The sequence below is a fragment of the Phoxinus phoxinus genome, assembly GCF_949152265.1.
Source record: "Phoxinus phoxinus genome assembly, chromosome: 13".
In the NCBI taxonomy this organism is placed as follows: Eukaryota; Metazoa; Chordata; class Actinopteri; order Cypriniformes; family Leuciscidae; genus Phoxinus; species Phoxinus phoxinus.
This window is the reverse complement of record NC_136888.1, coordinates 637,463-658,394: the sequence shown is the minus strand read 5'-3', so window position 1 is coordinate 658,394 and position 20,932 is coordinate 637,463. Positions and strand designations below refer to the sequence as shown.

Below are 20,932 nucleotides of genomic sequence, written 5' to 3'. Positions count from 1 at the left end.
TCCTCACACTCGGACGTGAGAGCCCAGCTAGCGTGTGTTTGCCGGCTGGTGTAGCGTCTGTATGTTGTTGCCACGGCCGAAGCTAAACCGAAGGACGAGGATCAATACTGGTCCAGCGTTCGCTCGCTGGCGTTCGCTAGAGGAGGAGGGGCCGATGCTGACTCGACGTCATGCTGTCGGACTAGGACATAATTAGACGGACAAAATCATCTTTTAGGATAACTGTCCTAATGACTGCAGGCTGATACTCATGTTTGTTTATTTATTTATTTTTCTGGTGAATGTGTCTTGCTTCGGCTATAATGCAAATCAATTTTTCAAATTTGCAGATTCATCTATGGTAGCTTGATAGTATAATATTGACGATATATGGCTATTACCTACCACACAAACATTGAATCGAATTAGCATATCCATTATGTAAAACAGTAGCCAATAGGCTACTATAATGACGCTGGCTTGTAAACGTGAGCTATGCGATATTTTGGCGTTTGAAAAAAAATAAAACCCATGAAATTATATTCATATATGACATTCGGGGGTATCGGCTTGTCAACAAATGCAGTATATCCCGTGGAGTACCCATGACAGATATTACCACAGTAGCAGAAGACAATACTGTTTCCCAACAAAAGCTACTTGGTGTTAAAAGAACTGTTGGTTATGATTAATAAAAAACCCATCACAGCTTCCACGGCAGCCATGATGAACAGTGATGAACAGTGATGAACATGATGAACATGATGAACAGTGATGAACATGATGAACATGATGAACAGTGACGATTAGTGCTCCATCTCCTGCTGTGGTAACATGGAGAGATTTGATTTGATGGGAGTCACAAGACTGATTACTCTCCCTATCCAATCACGTTGATGGATAGAAATAAAATTAAAACAAGAATGTTACGACCACAAATGGAGGAAAGTAGCGGCGTAAAAGTACAGTTACATCACTTAAAATACTCAAGTAAAAGTACACAATTTTTAAACTACTTTAAAAAGTAAAATTTCTGATTTAAAAAGTAGTTAATTACAGTAACGAGAGAATTTGTAATTTGTTTCTTCACAGTCCTGATCCTGCGTTGACAGAAAGGTTTTTATCGAGTGAACTGGTACCGATTAAACCAGGTTAGATTCCCATTCAAAGATCATGCACAGTCAAAACAGAAAAATATATATAATGCACACTGAGCAAATAAACTTTTAATTGAACAGTTCTTTAAAAAAAGTGTGGACTTCAGTGTGGACTTCAGTGTGTACTTCAGTGTGGACTTCAGTGTGTACTTCAGTGTGTACTTCAGTGTGTACTTCAGTGTGTACTTCAGTGTGGACTTCAGTGTGTACTTCAGTGTGGACTTCAGTGTGTACTTCAGTGTGGACTTTAGTGTGTACTTCAGTGTGTACTTTAGTGTGTACTTCAGTGTGGACTTTAGTGTGTACTTCAGTGTGGACTTAAGTGTGTACTTCAGTGTGTACTTCAGTGTGGACTTTAGTGTGTACTTCAGTGTGGACTTTAGTGTGTACTTCAGTGTGTACTTTAGTGTGTACTTCAGTGTGTACTTTAGTGTGTACTTCAGTGTGGACTTAAGTGTGTACTTTAGTGTGGACTTCAGTGTGTACTTCAGTGTGTACTTTAGTGTGTACTTTAGTGTGTACTTCAGTGTGGACTTCAGTGTGTACTTCAGTGTGTACTTCAGTGTGTACTTCAGTGTGGACTTCAGTGTGTACTTCAGTGTGTACTTCAGTGTGTACTTCAGTGTGTACTTCAGTGTGTACTTCAGTGTGGACTTCAGTGTGTACTTCAGTGTGTACTTTAGTGTGTACTTCAGTGTGGACTTAAGTGTGTACTTCAGTGTGGACTTCAGTGTGTACTTTAGTGTGTACTTTAGTGTGTACTTCAGTGTGGACTTAAGTGTGTACTTTAGTGTGGACTTCAGTGTGTACTTCAGTGTGTACTTTAGTGTGTACTTTAGTGTGTACTTCAGTGTGTACTTTAGTGTGTACTTCAGTGTGGACTTAAGTGTGTACTTCAGTGTGGACTTCAGTGTGTACTTCAGTGTGTACTTTAGTGTGTACTTCAGTGTGGACTTAACCCTCTGGAGTCTAAGGTGTTTTTGGGGTCCTTGAGATGTTTTGACATGCCCTGATATTTGTATTTTTTTCAGTTGCTTATAAACATTAATGGCAAAGGTGTAATTACACTCTATTTAGCACGAACATGGCTATCATAATATGTGAGCAACATGTATGTACATGTTTGCATTTTTGAGAGAATATTATTTATGCGTGGTTATTCAAAAAACTCAAACTTAAATTGTCTGATATAAGACCACAAACGACCAACTTCACATATTCCCACAATACTTTTGACTAATGGATCTTGTCGGCTAGAGTATTTACTTCAAAATGATCTGAAAATCATCCGGGCTAATCGTTCACATTAAACAATAGATTGATTTAAATTTTGTAAGACACTTTTTGTTTGGAAAGGCAATATGCAGGTGGGCGTGAATGATCCAACAAGGTCATGAATAATGTCCTCATTCACACCTGAAGACAAAGACCTGCTAATGCTGCAGTGCATACTAATGAGCCTTAGGTGTCACTGTGGCTACAAGAAAAAATGCAAAGACAACACACACACATATATACATACATATATACATACATACATATATATACCGGTATATATATATATATATATATATATATATATATATATATATATATATATATATATATATATATATTACTACAGAATTGGTTCAGAGTTGGAAACATCTTGAAAAAAGTGTATTTTTCCACAAACTGTATGCTTGCAAATTGTATAATATCCAAGGTACATATTTCTAGTAATTGTGCAGTTAATTCTCATTCGTATTTTCAGAAAGTTTTGGATGTAGGCTATCCTCTCCCCAAATTTGTCACTAATAAAACACAAAAATAATTTATAGAGAAGGCTTATATTGACCTTTTAAGATTTTGTTTGCACCTTGTAAATTAGGTTTTGATGTGGCAGTAAAAGCTTTATAAATAATCTATCCAAAACGAAATTTTGTCTTTCATATTTCGTCTGTAACATATGGTCTTTTATAATATATATTAGGGCATAAATGTTAATTTGCAGTTTAATATGTTGCTTATACAAATACATTTTATTTCAACGTATTCAGTCGATTTTTACTCATCTCAGTAGGCAATATAGATAGTTTGCTAAAAGCGAAACTCGCGCGAGCTGTAGTAAACAACATGCGTCTGTGCCGTTCATTCATTCAAACACAGAAACGCGATTCAAATTTAAACAGTCTTTTGCGGTTTACAGACACCATTTCATATCGCGATTAGAACAAAGCACTTACTGATGATCTGCAGCTGGATCCGTTGTTCGGCTACTCCAGCACGTTTGAGGTAAAATTTCCAGAATTATCACGATATTATTATTCCATCCTCACAGCGAGTGTGTTGTCCAGCTGTTGTGGGCGTTGACTGGTTTGCATGTGTTGCTCCAGATTATCTGCGTTTGAATAGCGGCGCGCTCTCGATGGGCGTGTCACATTAGCGGAGTAATGAGGTGAGAGAACGATAATGAGCACAGTTGATCTCTCGCTCTTTTTATATAGATTACATAAACAGAGAATATTTGTTTTAGTTTTGAATTAGATAATTTAAAACTACACACTTAAATGATTATAGAGATATATAGCTCATGTCTGAGTGAATAGTATTCGCTGAGATTTGTTTAAATTTAGAAACGTGCTTCAGAAAAAAAGTTCACGGAGATGGAGAGGCATAAAGCACTCCCTGTTTACTTTCTTTATTTTACAAAAGCACAATGTTTTATTTCGATTGTAAGTGGACACATAAAAAAGTAGACATTTAACAGCTTATTTTCTCATATTTCTTAAGGCTGTATGACCAAAACTGACTGAGTATTTTAGGTCTATTTTGCTGCTATGTAAAAAAAAACGAGCAAAACGCGCCCGCGCGTTTGCCGACCCCAGGGGGTTAAGTGTGTACTTTAGTGTGGACTTCAGTGTGTACTTCAGTGTGTACTTTAGTGTGTACTTTAGTGTGTACTTCAGTGTGGACTTCAGTGTGTACTTTAGTGTGGACTTCAGTGTGTACTTCAGTGTGTACTTTAGTGTGTACTTTAGTGTGTACTTCAGTGTGGACTTCAGTGTGTACTTTAGTGTGTACTTCAGTGTGTACTTCAGTGTGTACTTCAGTGTGTACTTTAGTGTGTACTTCAGTGTGTACTTCAGTGTGTACTTTAGTGTGTATTTCAGTGTACTTCAGTGTGTACTTCAGTGTGTACTTTAGTGTGTACTTTAGTGTGTACTTCAGTGTGGACTTCAGTGTGGACTTCAGTGTGTACTTTAGTGTGTACTTCAGTGTGGACTTCAGTGTGGACTTCAGTGTGTACTTCAGTGTGTACTTCAGTGTGTACTTCAGTGTGTACTTCAGTGTGTACTTCAGTGTGTACTTCAGTGTGTACTTCAGTGTGTACTTTAGTGTGTACTTCAGTGTGTACTTCAGTGTGTACTTCAGTGTGTACTTCAGTGTGTACTTCAGTGTGGACTTAAGTGTGTACTTCAGTGTGTACTTCAGTGTGGACTTAAGTGTGTACTTCAGTGTGTACTTCAGTGTGTACTTCAGTGTGTACTTCAGTGTGTACTTCAGTGTGTACTTTAGTATGTACTTCAGTGTGGACTTAAGTGTGTACTTTAGTGTGGACTTCAGTGTGTACTTCAGTGTGTACTTTAGTGTGTACTTTAGTGTGTACTTCAGTGTGGACTTCAGTGTGTACTTTAGTGTGTACTTCAGTGTGTACTTCAGTGTGTACTTCAGTGTGTACTTCAGTGTGTACTTTAGTGTGTACTTCAGTGTGGACTTCAGTGTGTACTTTAGTGTGTACTTCAGTGTGGACTTCAGTGTGGACTTTAGTGTGTACTTTAGTGTGTACTTCAGCGTGTACTTTAGTGTGTACTTTAGTGTGTACTTTAGTGTGTACTTCAGTGTGTACTTCAGTGTGTACTTTAGTGTGTACTTTAGTGTGTACTTCAGTGTGTACTTCAGTGTGTACTTTAGTGTGTACTTTAGTGTGTACTTCAGTGTGTACTTCAGTGTGTACTTTAGTGTGTACTTTAGTGTGTACTTCAGTGTGTACTTCAGTGTGTACTTCAGTGTGTACTTTAGAAAATAAATGCTTTTGTTGAAACAAGAAGCTTAATAAAACACTGTTTATTTATGTCTAGTGTGATGAGAAGTCACAGGTTTAAATAGGGCTTGTATAAAATTCTACAACAATCATAAAAAGTGTAAATGAGCTAAAACATAAAATATGATCCTAAGAGTCATGACACTAACAATAACTATATGTTCAAGCTGGTATCAGAGAGTCCAGTGAGAAGCGTCCAGCGTTCACCTCGCATCCATTAGCAGAGATTATAGACCGTCCACACAGAAAACAAAGTCATGTATGTTCCAGAAGGATTACAAACAAAGCTTTAAAATCATCCATATGTTCAGCAGAGTAATGCACAATCAAACAATATCAATGGTTTGTATTTCTTCTGTTGAATAAAAATAAACATAAAAATAAACTATGCTTTTTCATACCTAATATGCAAGACAGCACAGTTAATAGTAAACATGAAAAATGACATTATAAAAGCATTAGTAAATATAGATATTGTATTGTTGAGTTATAAAGGTTTTATCTTCAACATGTCAATATAAAATATGAAACTCGTGCAGAAAGGTTGATGTGAACGCCAGCAGAGTACTGCAGAAACTTGATTTATGATTGATGTATGAAATCGTCTTTGTTACAGAATCTCCTGTTGTGTGTGAAGAGCTGCTGTATTACACAGAGTGGCTCCACACAAACGTGCAAAGCCGATGATTAAAATAATTTCATGCATTAAATGACTAATGTTTGCTCATGCCTGGAAGAGCAGGATAGCTGTACAGATGCCGCCGCTAACTGAGAACGTCCTCTCAAAGTTACGAACAAACATACCTCCAGTAAAAATAACGTTAGTCAAAGTTATCTAGTTTTCATTCTCAAAATGTTAGCACAAAAACTTAGTTGGATTTTAGTTCGTTTTTTTAAGCTTTACTAAGCTAAACAGTCAAAAATCAAATCGTAACATTCCCATAATGTTTGCAAAATGATCACATTGAAAATTCCCACTATGATTCCTATAACATTCACATAACCAAGAAGAAAAAACGCATTTTTAAACATTGTATTTTTTAAAAAAACTGGATGTTTTTGAACATTCAGATATGTTTTCATAACTTAATGGGAACATTAGCTAAATGTTCTCAGAACATATTTTTGTTAGCTGGGTAGTGATATTTGTAGCTTGATAAATACTTCAGGCGAAATCGAAGTATGAACTGGTGTGACGCCATTTAGGCCAAAATTAATTTAGTTTGGAGTTCGTTTCAGGAGTTCGAAACAGCTGGTCCAAGTGAACTATCTGGAAAAGAATTCCCATTGGTCAATGGTGATGATGATGTAATATGTGGGTGTGGCTTTGGTCTGTGATGATGTAATATGTGGGTGTGGCTCTGAGGCTCCGCCTTCTCTGAGGTGTAAATCTTCTCCGGTTCATTTCTTCTGTTCAGACGCGAGTAAAAACATGAACACACTGAGAGCCGCTTTATAGCAGACACTGAAGCTGAAAGACACACTGACACAGTTTTCATGTTTAATACTGTAAATCTGCTGCTTTAAAGCAATCTACTGTATAAAGTGCTGTATAAATAAACGTGACTGAGTCTGAATCTCACTATAATCAGATGCTTTCTGAACGGCTGTTTTCTCTGTTTATTCTGTTATTGAGAAATGCAGCACATACAGTATTTACATATTCATCTGAACACAGAGTATATCTGGGCCTTCAAAGGGCAGCTTTTCCCAGATCAGTTCTCTGATTTCTAGACATTTCCTTCTTTTTATTTGTGAGGAATAACACATTATTCAAACAAATATATCCTCAAAAAGTGTCTGTCATTAAATAACAGAAACATACAACACAAACAGAAAAAGCGAAGAGTTGGAGATCCTGGATCCTGAAGGCGGAGAGAGCCAGTGGGCACAGTCGGTCAGTGTTCTCTGAGCCGCTGGACTGGACTGATCCGGTTAGGAGTAGATGGACCAGTAGATGATGTTGAAGAGGGTGTACGCGCCGGGAAAGATTACTCGTGAGTACTTGTCTATGGCATGAGTGTCTATCCAGATGTTGACGTAGCTCCGTGAGGTTCTGACCCGACCTGTACTCTGACCGTCGGCGAGGGTAAGCTGGGCCAAGATCCTCTCCTGCCTCCCGCCGTTCTCCGGCATCCCGTACGTCCCCGTTGTGTTGGGGTCCACGTCGCTGTAGCATGTGGTCATCATCATGTCCTCGTCTGGGTTTGCTATCCCACATGTGCAAGGCAACTGCAATGTTAAGCCATAAACACAGGACAGACAGACATGTTAGGGGCCGGTTCATACAGAACGTAGGAGACGAAGGTCAGTGAAGAGAGGAGAAAAACACAAGGTCTAGAGGTGCGTATTTTTAAAACTTGAACGCGAGACAATGCAAAAGACACGAGTGCAATGGTTAAAGAAGTCCGTCTGTTGCGTTTACAAAACAATGGAAAAGTAGCGCCGTGGGATGGGCAACGGTGGACGAAGTACACAAATTAGGGCCTTGAGGAAAAGTACAGATACCCTAATAAAATATTACTCCAGTATAAGCATTCAAGTACTAATTTTCAATTTACTTAATTTTTTGATTAATTGATTTTTTATGTACTAATAAAGCGCTGATCAATGAACCATGTTTATTATTTCTGTCAGGAGGACCATTATCGTCGAATACGATTGACAATTAGCATACAGTCAGGATTGGTGGTATGGTTTCTGTTCTGGGCAAGAGCAGCAATAACCCAACCAACCAACACAGAACACAACCAACATGAATGTATTGCAAATATAATTAATTCAAGATTTTAAAGTACAACATAATTTAGTCTGACTCAAGGGGAATCAGAATGCCAAATCCTGACTGGCGAGAGGTGGAGCTGGGGAGGGAGGAGGATAATCAGCTCCTGACTGGCGAGAGGTGGAGCTGGGGAGGGAGGAGGATAATCAGCTCCTGACTGGCGAGAGGTGGAGCTGGGGAGGGGGGGGGGGGGGTAATCAGCTCCTGACTGGCGAGAGGTGGAGCTGGGGAGGGAGGGGGGTAATCAGCTCTTGACTGGCGAGAGGTGGAGCTGGGGAGGGAAGGGGGTAATCAGCTCCTGACTGGCGAGAGGTGGAGCTGGGGAGGGAAGGGGGTAATCAGCTCCTGACTGGCGAGAGGTGGAGCTGGGGAGGGAGGGGGGTAATCAGCTCCTGACTGGCGAGAGGTGGAGCTGGGGAGGGAAGGGGGTAATCAGCTCCTGACTGGCGAGAGGTGGAGCTGGGGAGGGAAGGGGGTAATCAGCTCCTGACTGGCGAGAGGTGGAGCTGGGGAGGGAGGGGGGTAATCAGCTCCTGACTGGCGAGAGGTGGAGCTGGGGAGGGAGGAGGATAATCAGCTCCTGACTGGCGAGAGGTGGAGCTGGGGAGGGAGGAGGGTAATCAGCTCCTGACTGGCGAGAGGTGGAGCTGGGGAGGGAAGGGGGTAATCAGCTCGACTGGTGAGAGGTGTAGCTGGGGAGGCAGGGGGGTAATCAGCTCCTGACTGGCGAGAGGTGGAGCTGGGGAGAGAGGAGGATAATCAGCTCCTGACTGGCGAGAGGTGTAGCTGGGGAGGCAGGGGGGTAATCAGCTCCTGACTGGCGAGAGGTGGAGCTGGGGAGGGGGGGGGGGGGTAATCAGCTCCTGACTGGCGAGAGGTGGAGCTGGGGAGGGAGGAGGGTAATCAGCTCCTGACTGGCGAGAGGTGGAGCTGGGGAGGGAGGAGGATAATCAGCTCCTGACTGGCGAGAGGTGGAGCTGGGGAGGGAGGGGGGTAATCAGCTCCTGACTGGCGAGAGGTGGAGCTGGGGAGGGAGGAGGGTAATCAGCTCCTGACTGGCGAGAGGTGGAGCTGGGGAGGGAGGGGGGTAATCAGCTCCTGACTGGCGAGAGGTGGAGCTGGGGAGGGAGGAGGGTAATCAGCTCCTGACTGGCGAGAAGTGGAGCTGGGGAGGGAGGGGGGTAATCAGGTCCTGACTGGTGAGAGGTGGAGCTGGGGAGGGAGAAGGGTAATCAGATCCTGACTGGTGAGAGGTGGAGCTGGGGAGGGAGGATGGTAATCAGATCCTGACTGGCGAGAGGTGGAGCTGGGGAGAGAGGAGGATAATCAGCTTCTGACTGGCGAGAGGTGGAGCTGGGGAGGGAGGAGGATAATCAGCTCCTGACTGGCGAGAGGTGGAGCTGGGGAGGGAGAAGGGTAATCAGCTCCTGACTGGCGAGAGGTGGAGCTGGGGAGGGAGAAGGGTAATCAGCTCCTGACTGGCGAGAGGTGGAGCTGGGGAGGGAGGAGGATAATCAGCTTCTGACTGGCGAGAGGTGGAGCTGGGGAGGGAGGAGGATAATCAGCTCCTGACTGGCGAGAGGTGGAGCTGGGGAGGGAGGAGGGTAATCAGCTCCTGACTGGTGAGAAGTGGAGCTGGGGAGGGAGGAGGGTAATCAGCTCCTGACTGGCGAGAAGTGGAGCTGGGGAGGGAGGGGGGTAATCAGGTCCTGACTGGTGAGAGGTGGAGCTGGGGAGGGAGAAGGGTAATCAGATCCTGACTGGCGAGAGGTGGAGCTGGGGAGGGAGGAGGGTAATCAGATCCTGACTGGCGAGAGGTGGAGCTGGGGAGGGAAGGGGGTAATCAGCTCCTGACTGGCGAGAGGTGGAGCTGGGGAGGGAGGAGGGTAATCAGATCCTGACTGGCGAGAGGTGGAGCTGGGGAGGGAGAAGGATAATCAGCTCCTGACTGGCGAGAGGTGGAGCTGGGGAGGGAGGAGGTCATCAGCTCCTGAGAAACGCGATTGCTGCTGATGATACTGAAGAGCTTATATATGTGTACAGTGGTAGTGTCGTATTCCTATAGGTAGAGAATCAGCTGAGAGTCATTGAGGGAGAGCTTGACTAACGTGACCTCCAGAACTGACGTAGCGCTACGCTTGATTTATCCTAGTCAGTACTAGTCAGTTTAAGTTTTTACTTGTTATACATTATACTTACATACTTTTACAACAGATTTAGCTCAAATATAACTGACTGTCATGACCTAAATAAGGTGAATTAATACTAAAATTTGGCATTATCAATTTACTATCGTGCCATTCAAGCTCTGACAATATTCCGCTTCATTTTGTCTGGATCATTGAATCGGTGAGTTGACTCAAGCTGAGATCGGATCAGTCTGATTCATGAATGAATCCTTCAGTGAGATTTGTGAACTAATTCAACGTGTTTGTTGGAAAGAATCGGCTCGTTCACGAATCCAACATCGCTATCGCATCTCAGCCTGGGCATCGCGTGGCGATTTCTTCAGTTCGAAATAACAAGGAACAATATGTTTTTAATGAAGAATGATATTATGCTTTAGAATGTAGTGAAGTAAATGTTTCCTAACAGACAAATACTCGGATATAGCACAGACACTTGAAATTGTATTTAAGTACACACTGAAAAAAGTGCACATGGCTTGTCATTGGTTTAAAAAACTTTTTATACTTGATCTGACTTAATAAATTCACTTTTCTAGCTTGTCGTTGGTGTGAAAAAAATGATACTTTGGACCAACCTAAAAAAATTGCTGTAATTTGTTACAGCTAAATGTATTAGTTTTTCTCAAGCTATATTTTTGATTTGGTTGAAACGTTAATTGAGTTATGATTGAGCATTATTGGAGACACCTGATGATAACAAGCAGAATCACTGAAGGAGAAAATCGTAATTGGTGTGTTACCATTATGGTAATTAGTGTGTGTTTTAGTTGGGCTCTTGACCCTTAAATTATTAACTTTAGAATTTCTTTGGCTGCTGTACGTGAGTTATAACAGCCAGATGAACAAAGAGAAAATGTGATATGATGGTGTTGGTTGAGTTCTAACATTACCATAATTTCACAATCAATTGACCTGAATCACTGAATTCACATAGAGCCCAATTACTGGGTTACTATTGCTTTACTGATTATAGCAGTACTGTCCTTGAAAAGCATGACTTCATTTTCATTTATGATGTTTGTTACTTTTACAATGTGATCCAAATCATTTCTTAAAACTTAATCACATACAAAACAATTTTTTTTTTTTTTTTTTTTTAAACACAGACATCAAGCATCTGCCAGTGAATCTCAACAATGGTGACAATTATAAAGCATTGTGCAGTGCATTCTGGATGCCACCAATCAAATCTCATTCATGGCTCCCATCATGCATTGCTGCATGAATAAATTACGACTTATGTTCAGAGGTGATCTGTTTGTCACCATTGTTGAGATTCATATGCTAATTATTGATATCTGTGTGTGCCTACCTGAAAGACTTTTAAGAAATTTTCTTCTTAATCTATTTGGATTTAATTGAAAAGGCTAAAAATGGCATACTCTACCAGGACAGTGCTGCTATAATCCATAAGGTAAACTTAACTCAGAAATTATGCTCTCAATGAGTTCAGTGTTTCAGGCCAACTATTGATTATGTTAAAACACAACCAACTCCATCAGATCACCTTTTATCTTTGTTCATCTGTCTGTTATAAATGAATTACAGCAGCCAGACAAAATCTAAAGTTGAACCAGTAAGGGTCAAGAGCCCAACTAAACTAAACACTGATCTCGATAACGGTAACCATTTTACATAAATTTTCTCCTTCAGTGATTCTGCTTGTTATCATCAGGTGTCTTCAATAATGCTCAACCATAACTCAATTAATCACTTAATTATCTAATTAACTTTAACACTGCTTCTGTGTTAATTTAACACTGGGGATTCTGCTGTGTAAAAAGTAGTTTTTTCCAAAATAAAAATGCTAGTTGTACCAAAATAAGAAAATGATTTATGGTCTCTATAATAAACAATATTTTAACTTTGTTTGAATGTAAAAAAAAATATTGGGTTAAAGAACTATTTTGATTTATATTAAATACAATTTTAACGTTTCAACTAAATCAAAAATATAGCTTGAGAAAAACTAATAAATTTAGCTGTAACAAATTACAGCAATGTTTTTAGGTTGGTCCAAAGTATCATTTTTTTCAGTGCAGTAACTGAGGAAAACTAATTCCTTCCTGTCCTGCACTGGTGTACACCCCCTTACACTGGCTCTTAATGGGAATTTTCTTCATTATGTCTCTGTATTACTCTTTTCCACTCATCATGTTTGTCTACCAGCATCAGACCGTCATTATTTTGGCAAAGTGAAGGTTGTCTTACTTGATTCCTGAGTTTCCTCTCTCTGCGCTCCTGTACGGTGGTCAGGTAATTGACGGCGGCGTACTCAATAACTGAGAGGAAGACGAAGACGAAGCTGACCCACAGGTAAATGTCCACAGCTTTGATGTAGGAGACTCTGGGCATGGAGGCATTGACTCCGGTGATGATGGTAGACATCGTAAGAACTGTCGTGATGCCTGTGTGAAAGCATTAGTTGGATATAATTTTCACTGCAAAACATTTTCTTCCTCAGTATTTAGTCTTGTTAGTAGGTAGTAAGTACTTAGTCAGTAGTCTTGTTTTCCAGCACAAATATCTAATATATACAGTAAATATTCTAAACATGTATCTCCATTGAAAGTCTATTCACCTAAAAGCTCAGACGCTCCAAAACATTCATTTAGATATCCAAAAAATAAATCCAAATGAATGGAGCGGTTTAACTCAAGTCTTCTGTAGAGACACAATCGCTTCATATGGTCAACAGATTTAACTTATGGCTTTTATTATAACATATAAACTGTATCCCAATTCAGAACCTGCATCCTTCGAAGGCCGAATCACAGCGGCGTGACGGAGCCTGTCCCAATTCAAAGGCTCTTTCAAATGTGCCCTACAACTTTACAGACGAAGAATGCAGCCTCTGAATTGTGATACAGCTTAGCTATAAACTTTTGTTGTGTCCCTACTGAGGCACTATACACTATTCTGATGTTACACAGCATTATGTGTACTTGTGCACATCTACTCAACCATGTAGTATATTAATTTTATAACATTATTTTGTCATTCACCGTCAGAGTCTGATAGACTCCACCACCGAGCACGCTACAAAACAGTTGAGTGTTGAAACAGTCAAGTGCATGAAGCTCAAACGTGATGCGTAACACGAGACTGAACCTCATTGGTTCTTGAAAAGCTCAAACGTGCTGCGTAACACGAGAATGAACCTCATTGGTTCTTGAGAAGCTCAAACGTGATGCGTAACACGAGACTGAACCTCATTGGTTCTGGAGAAGCTCAAACGTGCTGCGTAACACGAGACTGAACCTCATTGGTTCTTGAGAAGCTCAAACGTGCTGCGTAACACGAGACTGAACCTCATTGGTTCTTGAGAAGCTCAAACGTGCTGCGTAACACGAGAATGAACCTGATTGGTTCTGGAGAAGCTCAAACGTGATGCGTAACACGAGAATGAACCTCATTGGTTCTGGAGAAGCTCAAACGTGATGCGTAACACGAGACTGAACCTCATTGGTTCTTGAGAAGCTCAAACGTGATGCGTAACACGAGAATGAACCTCATTGGTTCTTGAGAAGCTCAAACGTGCTGCGTAACACGAGACTGAACCTCATTGGTTCTTGAGAAGCTCAAACGTGCTGCGTAACACGAGAATGAACCTGATTGGTTCTGGAGAAGCTCAAACGTGATGCGTAACATGAGAATGAACCTCATTGGTTCTGGAGAAGCTCAAACGTGATGCGTAACACGAGACTGAACCTCATTGGTTCTGGAGAAGCTCAAACGTGATGCGTAACACGAGACTGAACCTCATTGGTTCTTGAGAAGCTCAAACGTGCTGCGTAACACGAGACTGAACCTCATTGGTTCTTGAAAAGCTCAAACGTGATGCGTAACACGAGAATGAACCTCATTGGTTCTTGAGAAGCTCAAACGTGCTGCGTAACACGAGACTGAACCTCATTGGTTCTTGAGAAGCTCAAACGTGCTGCGTAACACGAGACTGAACCTCATTGGTTCTTGAAAAGCTCAAACGTGATGCGTAACACGAGAATGAACCTCATTGGTTCTTGAGAAGCTCAAACGTGCTGCGTAACACGAGACTGAACCTCATTGGTTCTTGAGAAGCTCAAACGTGCTGCGTAACACGAGACTGAACCTCATTGGTTCTTGAAAAGCTCAAACGTGATGCGTAACACGAGAATGAACCTCATTGGTTCTTGAGAAGCTCAAACGTGCTGCGTAACACGAGACTGAACCTCATTGGTTCTTGAGAAGCTCAAACGTGCTGCGTAACACGAGACTGAACCTCATTGGTTCTTGAAAAGCTCAAACGTGATGCGTAACACGAGAATGAACCTCATTGGTTCTTGAGAAGCTCAAACGTGCTGCGTAACACGAGACTGAACCTCATTGGTTCTTGAAAAGCTCAAACGTGCTGCGTAACACGAGAATGAACCTCATTGGTTCTTGAGAAGCTCAAACATGCTGCGTAACACGAGACTGAACCTCATTGGTTCTTGAGAAGCTCAAACGTGATGCGTAACACGAGACTGAACCTCATTGGTTCTTGAGAAGCTCAAACGTGATGCGTAACACGAGACTGAACCTCATTGGTTCTTGAGAAGCTCAAACGTGATGCGTAACACGAGAATGAACCTCATTGGTTCTTGAAAAGCTCAAACGTGCTGCGTAACACGAGAATGAACCTGATTGGTTCTGGAGAAGCTCAAAGGTGATGCGTAACACGAGACTGAACCTCATTGGTTCTTGAGAAGCTCAAACGTGATGCGTAACACGAGACTGAACCTCATTGGTTCTTGAGAAGCTCAAACGTGATGCGTAACACGAGACTGAACCTCATTGGTTCTTGAGAAGCTCAAACGTGATGCGTAACACGAGAATGAACCTCATTGGTTCTGGAGAAGCTCAAACGTGATGCGTAACACGAGACTGAACCTCATTGGTTCTGGAGAAGCTCAAACGTGATGCGTAACACGAGAATGAACCTCATTGGTTCTGGAGAAGCTCAAACGTGATGCGTAACACGAGAATGAACCTCATTGGTTCTTGAGAAGCTCAAACGTGATGTGTAACACGAGACTGAACCTCATTGGTTATTTAGGAATATATTTGTTTTCTTTTTAAATCATTATCTCAACAATGTGTCAAGTATACTTAAGTGTTATATTTGAAGTATATTTCTAAGAATTACATAAGTATACTTCATTATTTTTATTTTAAAAGAAGTATGATTGATTGTTGATTGGGCGGCACAACTGAAGTGATTTCATTAAAAAAAATCTCCATCTGTGTTTCACAAATGAACAAAAGTCTTACATGTTTGGAACGACATGAGAGCGAGTAAATGTTGACAGAATTTTCATTTTTGGGTAAAAAACAACCTTCAAGTCTTGTTTACTGGAAAAAGTGAGTTTAGGGTTAAACAGGGAATAAAATCTGGCAGATATTTGTTCTTGTTTTAAGCATAAACTTAATTTTAATATTTTTTTCAGAAAGCAAGGCTTAATATCTGGTAATATTGCTTGATTTAAGGCAAGGCAAGGCAAGTTTATTTATATAGCACATTTCATACACTATGGTAATTTAAAGAATTGAATAATGTTTAGATATTTATACTGTAAAATAAGACAAAAATACAGAGTAAGAGAACTGTTACAACCCGATTTTTAAGATTCTCTCTATACAACTGAATAATCTCTTCCTTACACTACAATAATTACTGAACGATTAAGGAATGTGTCATCATATTTCATCACAAGAGTTTGAGGAGTGTTATCCTACCGAGAGGAACTCTCGCTGGCACGGCTCTACGGTCGATCCAGAACGACACCCAGGACAGCATGACCATCAGCGTCGCTGGGAAGTACGTTTGCAGCAGGAAGAAGAAGATGTGTCGCCGGAGAGTGAAGTGTATGTAGAGCCGATTATACCAGCCTGGAAAAGACAAATCTGGATTACAGTGCTGCGATGATACGGCAGTGTTCGAGGCGAGTTTTACAGTATTATTAAACGTACTGGTACTCAAAGAAACGGCCAGATCATTCCTCTTCACAGCGCTACACTCCACAAGACTTGCGACTTGCGTTGTTTTGCCAGGGATTTAGACACGGTGTTCGACAACATAACGGGGGAAACATTAAAGCATGTGGAAAGAGGGCTTAGATGTAAAGTGTAGTAAGTATAGCTCGATATACAGTTGTTTTGTAAACTTCATTTCATTTGTAGTCTTTGTTTATAACTCGAAAACACCCCATTAGAACTATAGCTTGGACCGTTTCTGAGACGTGACTGGACATATTTCAATAAACTTCAGGTTAAAGTGCCCCTGTTATGTTATGTTAAAGGTTCCTAATTATGTTTTAAATGTCTCCTACAATATTCTCATAATATCAACTGCACCTTCAGCTCGTTCCTCACTGTGTCTGAAACGGTTCGATCAAAGATTCAGGGCCCTATTTTAACGATCTGAAACGCAAGTGTCAAAGCGCAAAGCGCAAAGCGCAAGTAACTTTGTGGGCGGATCCCGGCACTGTTGCTATTTTCCCGGCGGGATAAACGACTCTTGCGCCTGGCGCAAATCTAAAAGGGGTTGGTCTGAAGTAGCTTCATTATTCATAGGTGTGGTTTGAGCGTAACGTGAAATAAACCAATCAGAGCGTCCTCTCACATTCCCTTTAAGAGCCGGCGCGCTTGTTCCACGGCGGATGGCTATCATAACGGCGGATTTGCCAGCGCACGCCAGTAGCGGTTCACAGCCGAGGAGACCGACGTTCTCGCCAGGGCCGTAAAACACAGAGAAGTGACATTGGGGATGATGGAGAAACCACACAAATTAGCTTCGGTTAAACAGGCGTATAATTTGGGTAAATGTGTAGCCTAATGTGTAGCTTTATTTTAAAAATCTAGATAGATCTTTTTCACATCTTCACGGACACAACAATGATTTCCCTCGTGTGTTAGGCTAATATTTTTCCTTGTAATAATGTATGATTTGCAAAAATGAAAACTGCTGCGTCTGTTTATAATTATTAGAGAATCAAAGTGGATGCGCGTTAACACGCTACATTATGGCCAAGCACGCGCCCTTAAAATACCATATCACTAACGCGCCACTCGCCACTGTCTTTAGACTGTTTTTTTCCTGGTCAGTGGCGCAATTGCTTTCTAAAACTGGAAAATAGCACCAGGGGAGTTTTGCGCCGGAACACACTCCTCTTTGCGCTGAACCGCCCCCGCGAGCGCAAGTTAATTTCCTAATTTACCGACGTGCGTCTGTGGAGGGAAAAGTCCGCTGTGCGCGGGTGCAAAATAGGAATGATACATGCGTCAGTGTTCAAAGTCAATTGCGCTGGGTGCAAGATAGGGCCCTCAGTCTCATAACCCCGTCTCTCCGAGAGCCTGATCTGCTCTGATTGGTCAGAGCTATTGAACCCATACTGAACGCTGTTACTGTACGCTGTTACTGTGTGCTGTTACTGTACGCTGTTACTGTACGCTGTTACTGTACGCTGTTACTGTGCGCTGTTACTGTACGCTGTTACTGTACGCTGTTACTGTGCGCTGTTACTGTACGCTGTTACTGTACGCTGTTACTGTGCGCTGTTACTGTACGCTGTTACTGTGCGCTGTTACTGTACGCTGTTACTGTACGCTGTTACTGTACGCTGTTACTGTACGCTGTTACTGTACGCTGTTACTGTACGCTGTTACTGTACGCTGTTACTGTGCGCTGTTACTGTACGCTGTTACTGTACGCTGTTACTGTACGCTGCTACTGTACGCTGCTACTGTACGCTGTTACTGTACGCTGTCACTGTACGCTGCTACTGTACGCTGTTACTGTACGCTGTTACTGTACGCTGCTGCTGTACGCTGCTGCTGTACGCTGCTACTGTACGCTGCTACTGTACGCTGCTACTGTACGCTGCTACTGTACGCTGCTGCTGTACGCTGCTACTGTACGCTGTTACTGTACGCTGCTACTGTACGCTGCTACTGTACGCTGCTGCTGTACGCTGCTACTGTACGCTGCTACTGTACGCTGCTGCTGTACGCTGCTACTGTACACTGCTACTGTACGCTGCTACTGTACACTGCTACTGTACGCTGCTACTGTACACTGCTACTGTACGCTGCTACTGTACACTGCTACTGTACGCTGCTACTGTACACTGCTACTGTACGCTGCTACTGTACGCTGCTGCTGTACGCTGCTACTGTACGCTGTTACTGTACGCTGCTACTGTACACTGCTACTGTACGCTGCTGCTGTACGCTGTTGCTGTACGCTGCTACTGTACACTGTTATTGTACGCTGCTGCTGTACGCTGCTACTGTACGCTGCTACTGTACGCTGTTGCTGTACGCTGCTGCTGTACGCTGCTACTGTACGCTGCTACTGTACGCTGCTACTGTACGCTGCTGCTGTAAGCTGCTACTGTACGCTGCTACTGTACGCTGCTGCTGTACGCTGTTACTGTACGGTGCTACTGTACGCTGCTACTGTACGCTGCTACTGTACGCTGCTACTGTACGCTGCTACTGTACGCTGTTGCTGTACGCTGCTACTGTACACTGTTACTGTACGCTGCTGCTGTACGCTGCTACTGTACGCTGCTACTGTACGCTGTTGCTGTACGCTGCTACTGTACGCTGCTACTGTACGCTGCTGCTGTACGCTGCTACTGTACGCTGCTACTGTACGCTGTTGCTGTACGCTGCTACTGTACACTGTTACTGTACGCTGCTGCTGTACGCTGCTACTGTACGCTGCTACTGTACGCTGCTACTGTACGCTGCTGCTGTAAGCTGCTACTGTACGCTGCTGCTGTACGCTGCTACTGTACGCTGCTGCTGTACGCTGTTACTGTACGCTGTTGCTGTACGCTGTTACTGTACGCTGTTACTGTACGCTGTTACTGTACGCTGTTGCTGTACGCTGCTACTGTACGCTGTTACTGTACGCTGCTGCTGTACGCTGTTACTGTACGCTGCTGCTGTACGCTGTTACTGTACGGTGCTACTGTACGCTGCTGCTGTACGCTGCTACTGTACACTGTTACTGTACGCTGCTACTGTACACTGTTACTGTACGCTGCTGCTGTACGCTGTTACTGTACGCTGTTACTGTACACTGTTACTGTACGCTGCTACTGTACGCTGCTACTGTACACTGTTACTGTACGCTGCTGCTGTACGCTGTTACTGTACGCTGTTACTGTACACTGTTACTGTACGCTGCTACTGTACGCTGCTGCTGTACGCTGTTACTGTACGGTGCTACTGTACGCTGCTACTGTACGCTGCTACTGTACGCTGCTACTGTACGCTGCTACTGTACGCTGTTACTGTACGCTGCTACTGTACGCTGCTCGAGCACCAGAACAGTACACTGTCAGAAAAAAAGGTTATGGTTGGGGTACATTTGTGAACACTTGTTTGTGAGTTTTTGACGCAGCTAAGTGATGTTTTGTGGATGTTGTCATTATTTGTCTCACTACTCAAGAATAACTGCAATGTGTGGACCTTTGCGTTTACTCATGCGTTTCGAGGCGAAGCGTCAGTATTTTAAAATTGTTGCAAGTAGCTGTAGAAATTTCATTAATATTGCCAAAACTTTAAGCGAAAGGCACCAGATGAAACAATGCTGGGAATTTTCCACTCACAATTCACTTGATGAACTTGAGATGGTAGTAGGTAGGAGTATAGAGACTCTGTTGTCATCGCTACCAGGGTTGACTTTGAATGGAGTATTATGAAACCAGGGCAAGAGATGGACTTTCAGGCCCTTGATACATGCTCTGCTGATGATAAATTGTTTGTAATCCTAAAGAATGTTTAAAAAGTTCAAATTAAATGTGTAGTACAGTGTTTAGTGAAACGTGTGTTTGTGATCAAATGTTTTAATGGTATTAAGTTAATTAATGAAATGTGTACTGCTAGAAAGATTGCTTTGTCATTCTTAATATTCATAACGGTTTTAAATGTACTTAAAATGAGATCTAGTACTGATTTGGGGAAACAAATTAAATTTCTTAGTGATTCTTGATGTTAACATGTTTTATTACATGGTAAAAAAAGTTTAATGAAATGTGTTGTACTGATTTTGAAAAAGCTTAATATAATGATTTTTTTAAACAGTATGAATATTACGCTTAATATTAGAGTATAAAAAGTTGAAGTACAATTGCTCAATATATGCGTCTTGTTGAGACACATTGTGATAGTGCTTAAAATATTCATCCTGTGAAAATGTAATAATTTTAAATGTTTAATAAATGATAAAGAGCATTCTGGCCTTTTTAATGTGCTGTGTAGAGTACAAGTTTGCCATCATAAGGTACACAACGCTTGTCACTGGGGCAGTACCCTTAAAAGGACAAATTTATACCTAAGGTACAATTTAGTCACCAGAGGTACATATTTGTCTTTGAAAGGTATAGTGCAAGGGTACTGATATGTACCCATGTGAAAGGGTACAACAGGTGTACGCTTGAGGGTACTGCCCCAGTGACAAGCCGTTGTTCGCCTGAAGGTACAAATTTTGCACATTTTTTTCTGACACTGTAGTGGGACAGCAGATGCAATATTGAGAGCTCTGACAACACCGGAAAAAGCACAGCGATAACAAAAGCAGTTCTGAAATCATGCGTATTTAACAAAATAGTATGTACCCAGCCAACTATCTTTTTTAATAAAAACATATGTTCATATTAAGATATTAAAACATTATTCCTGAAAGTTCTTTGAATATTCAAAACGTCTT

At 41.9% G+C, this 20,932-nt stretch overlaps 1 protein-coding gene across 1 annotated transcript in view; it reads right to left on the bottom strand.

Annotated features, from left to right (window-relative positions):
- Nucleotides 1–5,229: 5,229 nt before the first annotated feature.
- LOC307009420 (gamma-aminobutyric acid receptor subunit rho-1) overlaps nucleotides 5,230–20,932 on the bottom strand; it is a 28,965-nt gene continuing 13,262 nt past the window's right edge. The window contains exons 8-10 of the mRNA XM_079633166.1: nucleotides 15,949–16,101; nucleotides 12,403–12,599; nucleotides 5,230–7,452 (exon numbers count right to left, since the gene is read on the bottom strand). Coding sequence (XP_079489292.1) covers nucleotides 7,156–7,452; nucleotides 12,403–12,599; nucleotides 15,949–16,101 — 647 coding nt within the window. The 3' untranslated portion in view covers nucleotides 5,230–7,155. The remainder of the gene's footprint in view (nucleotides 7,453–12,402; nucleotides 12,600–15,948; nucleotides 16,102–20,932) is intronic.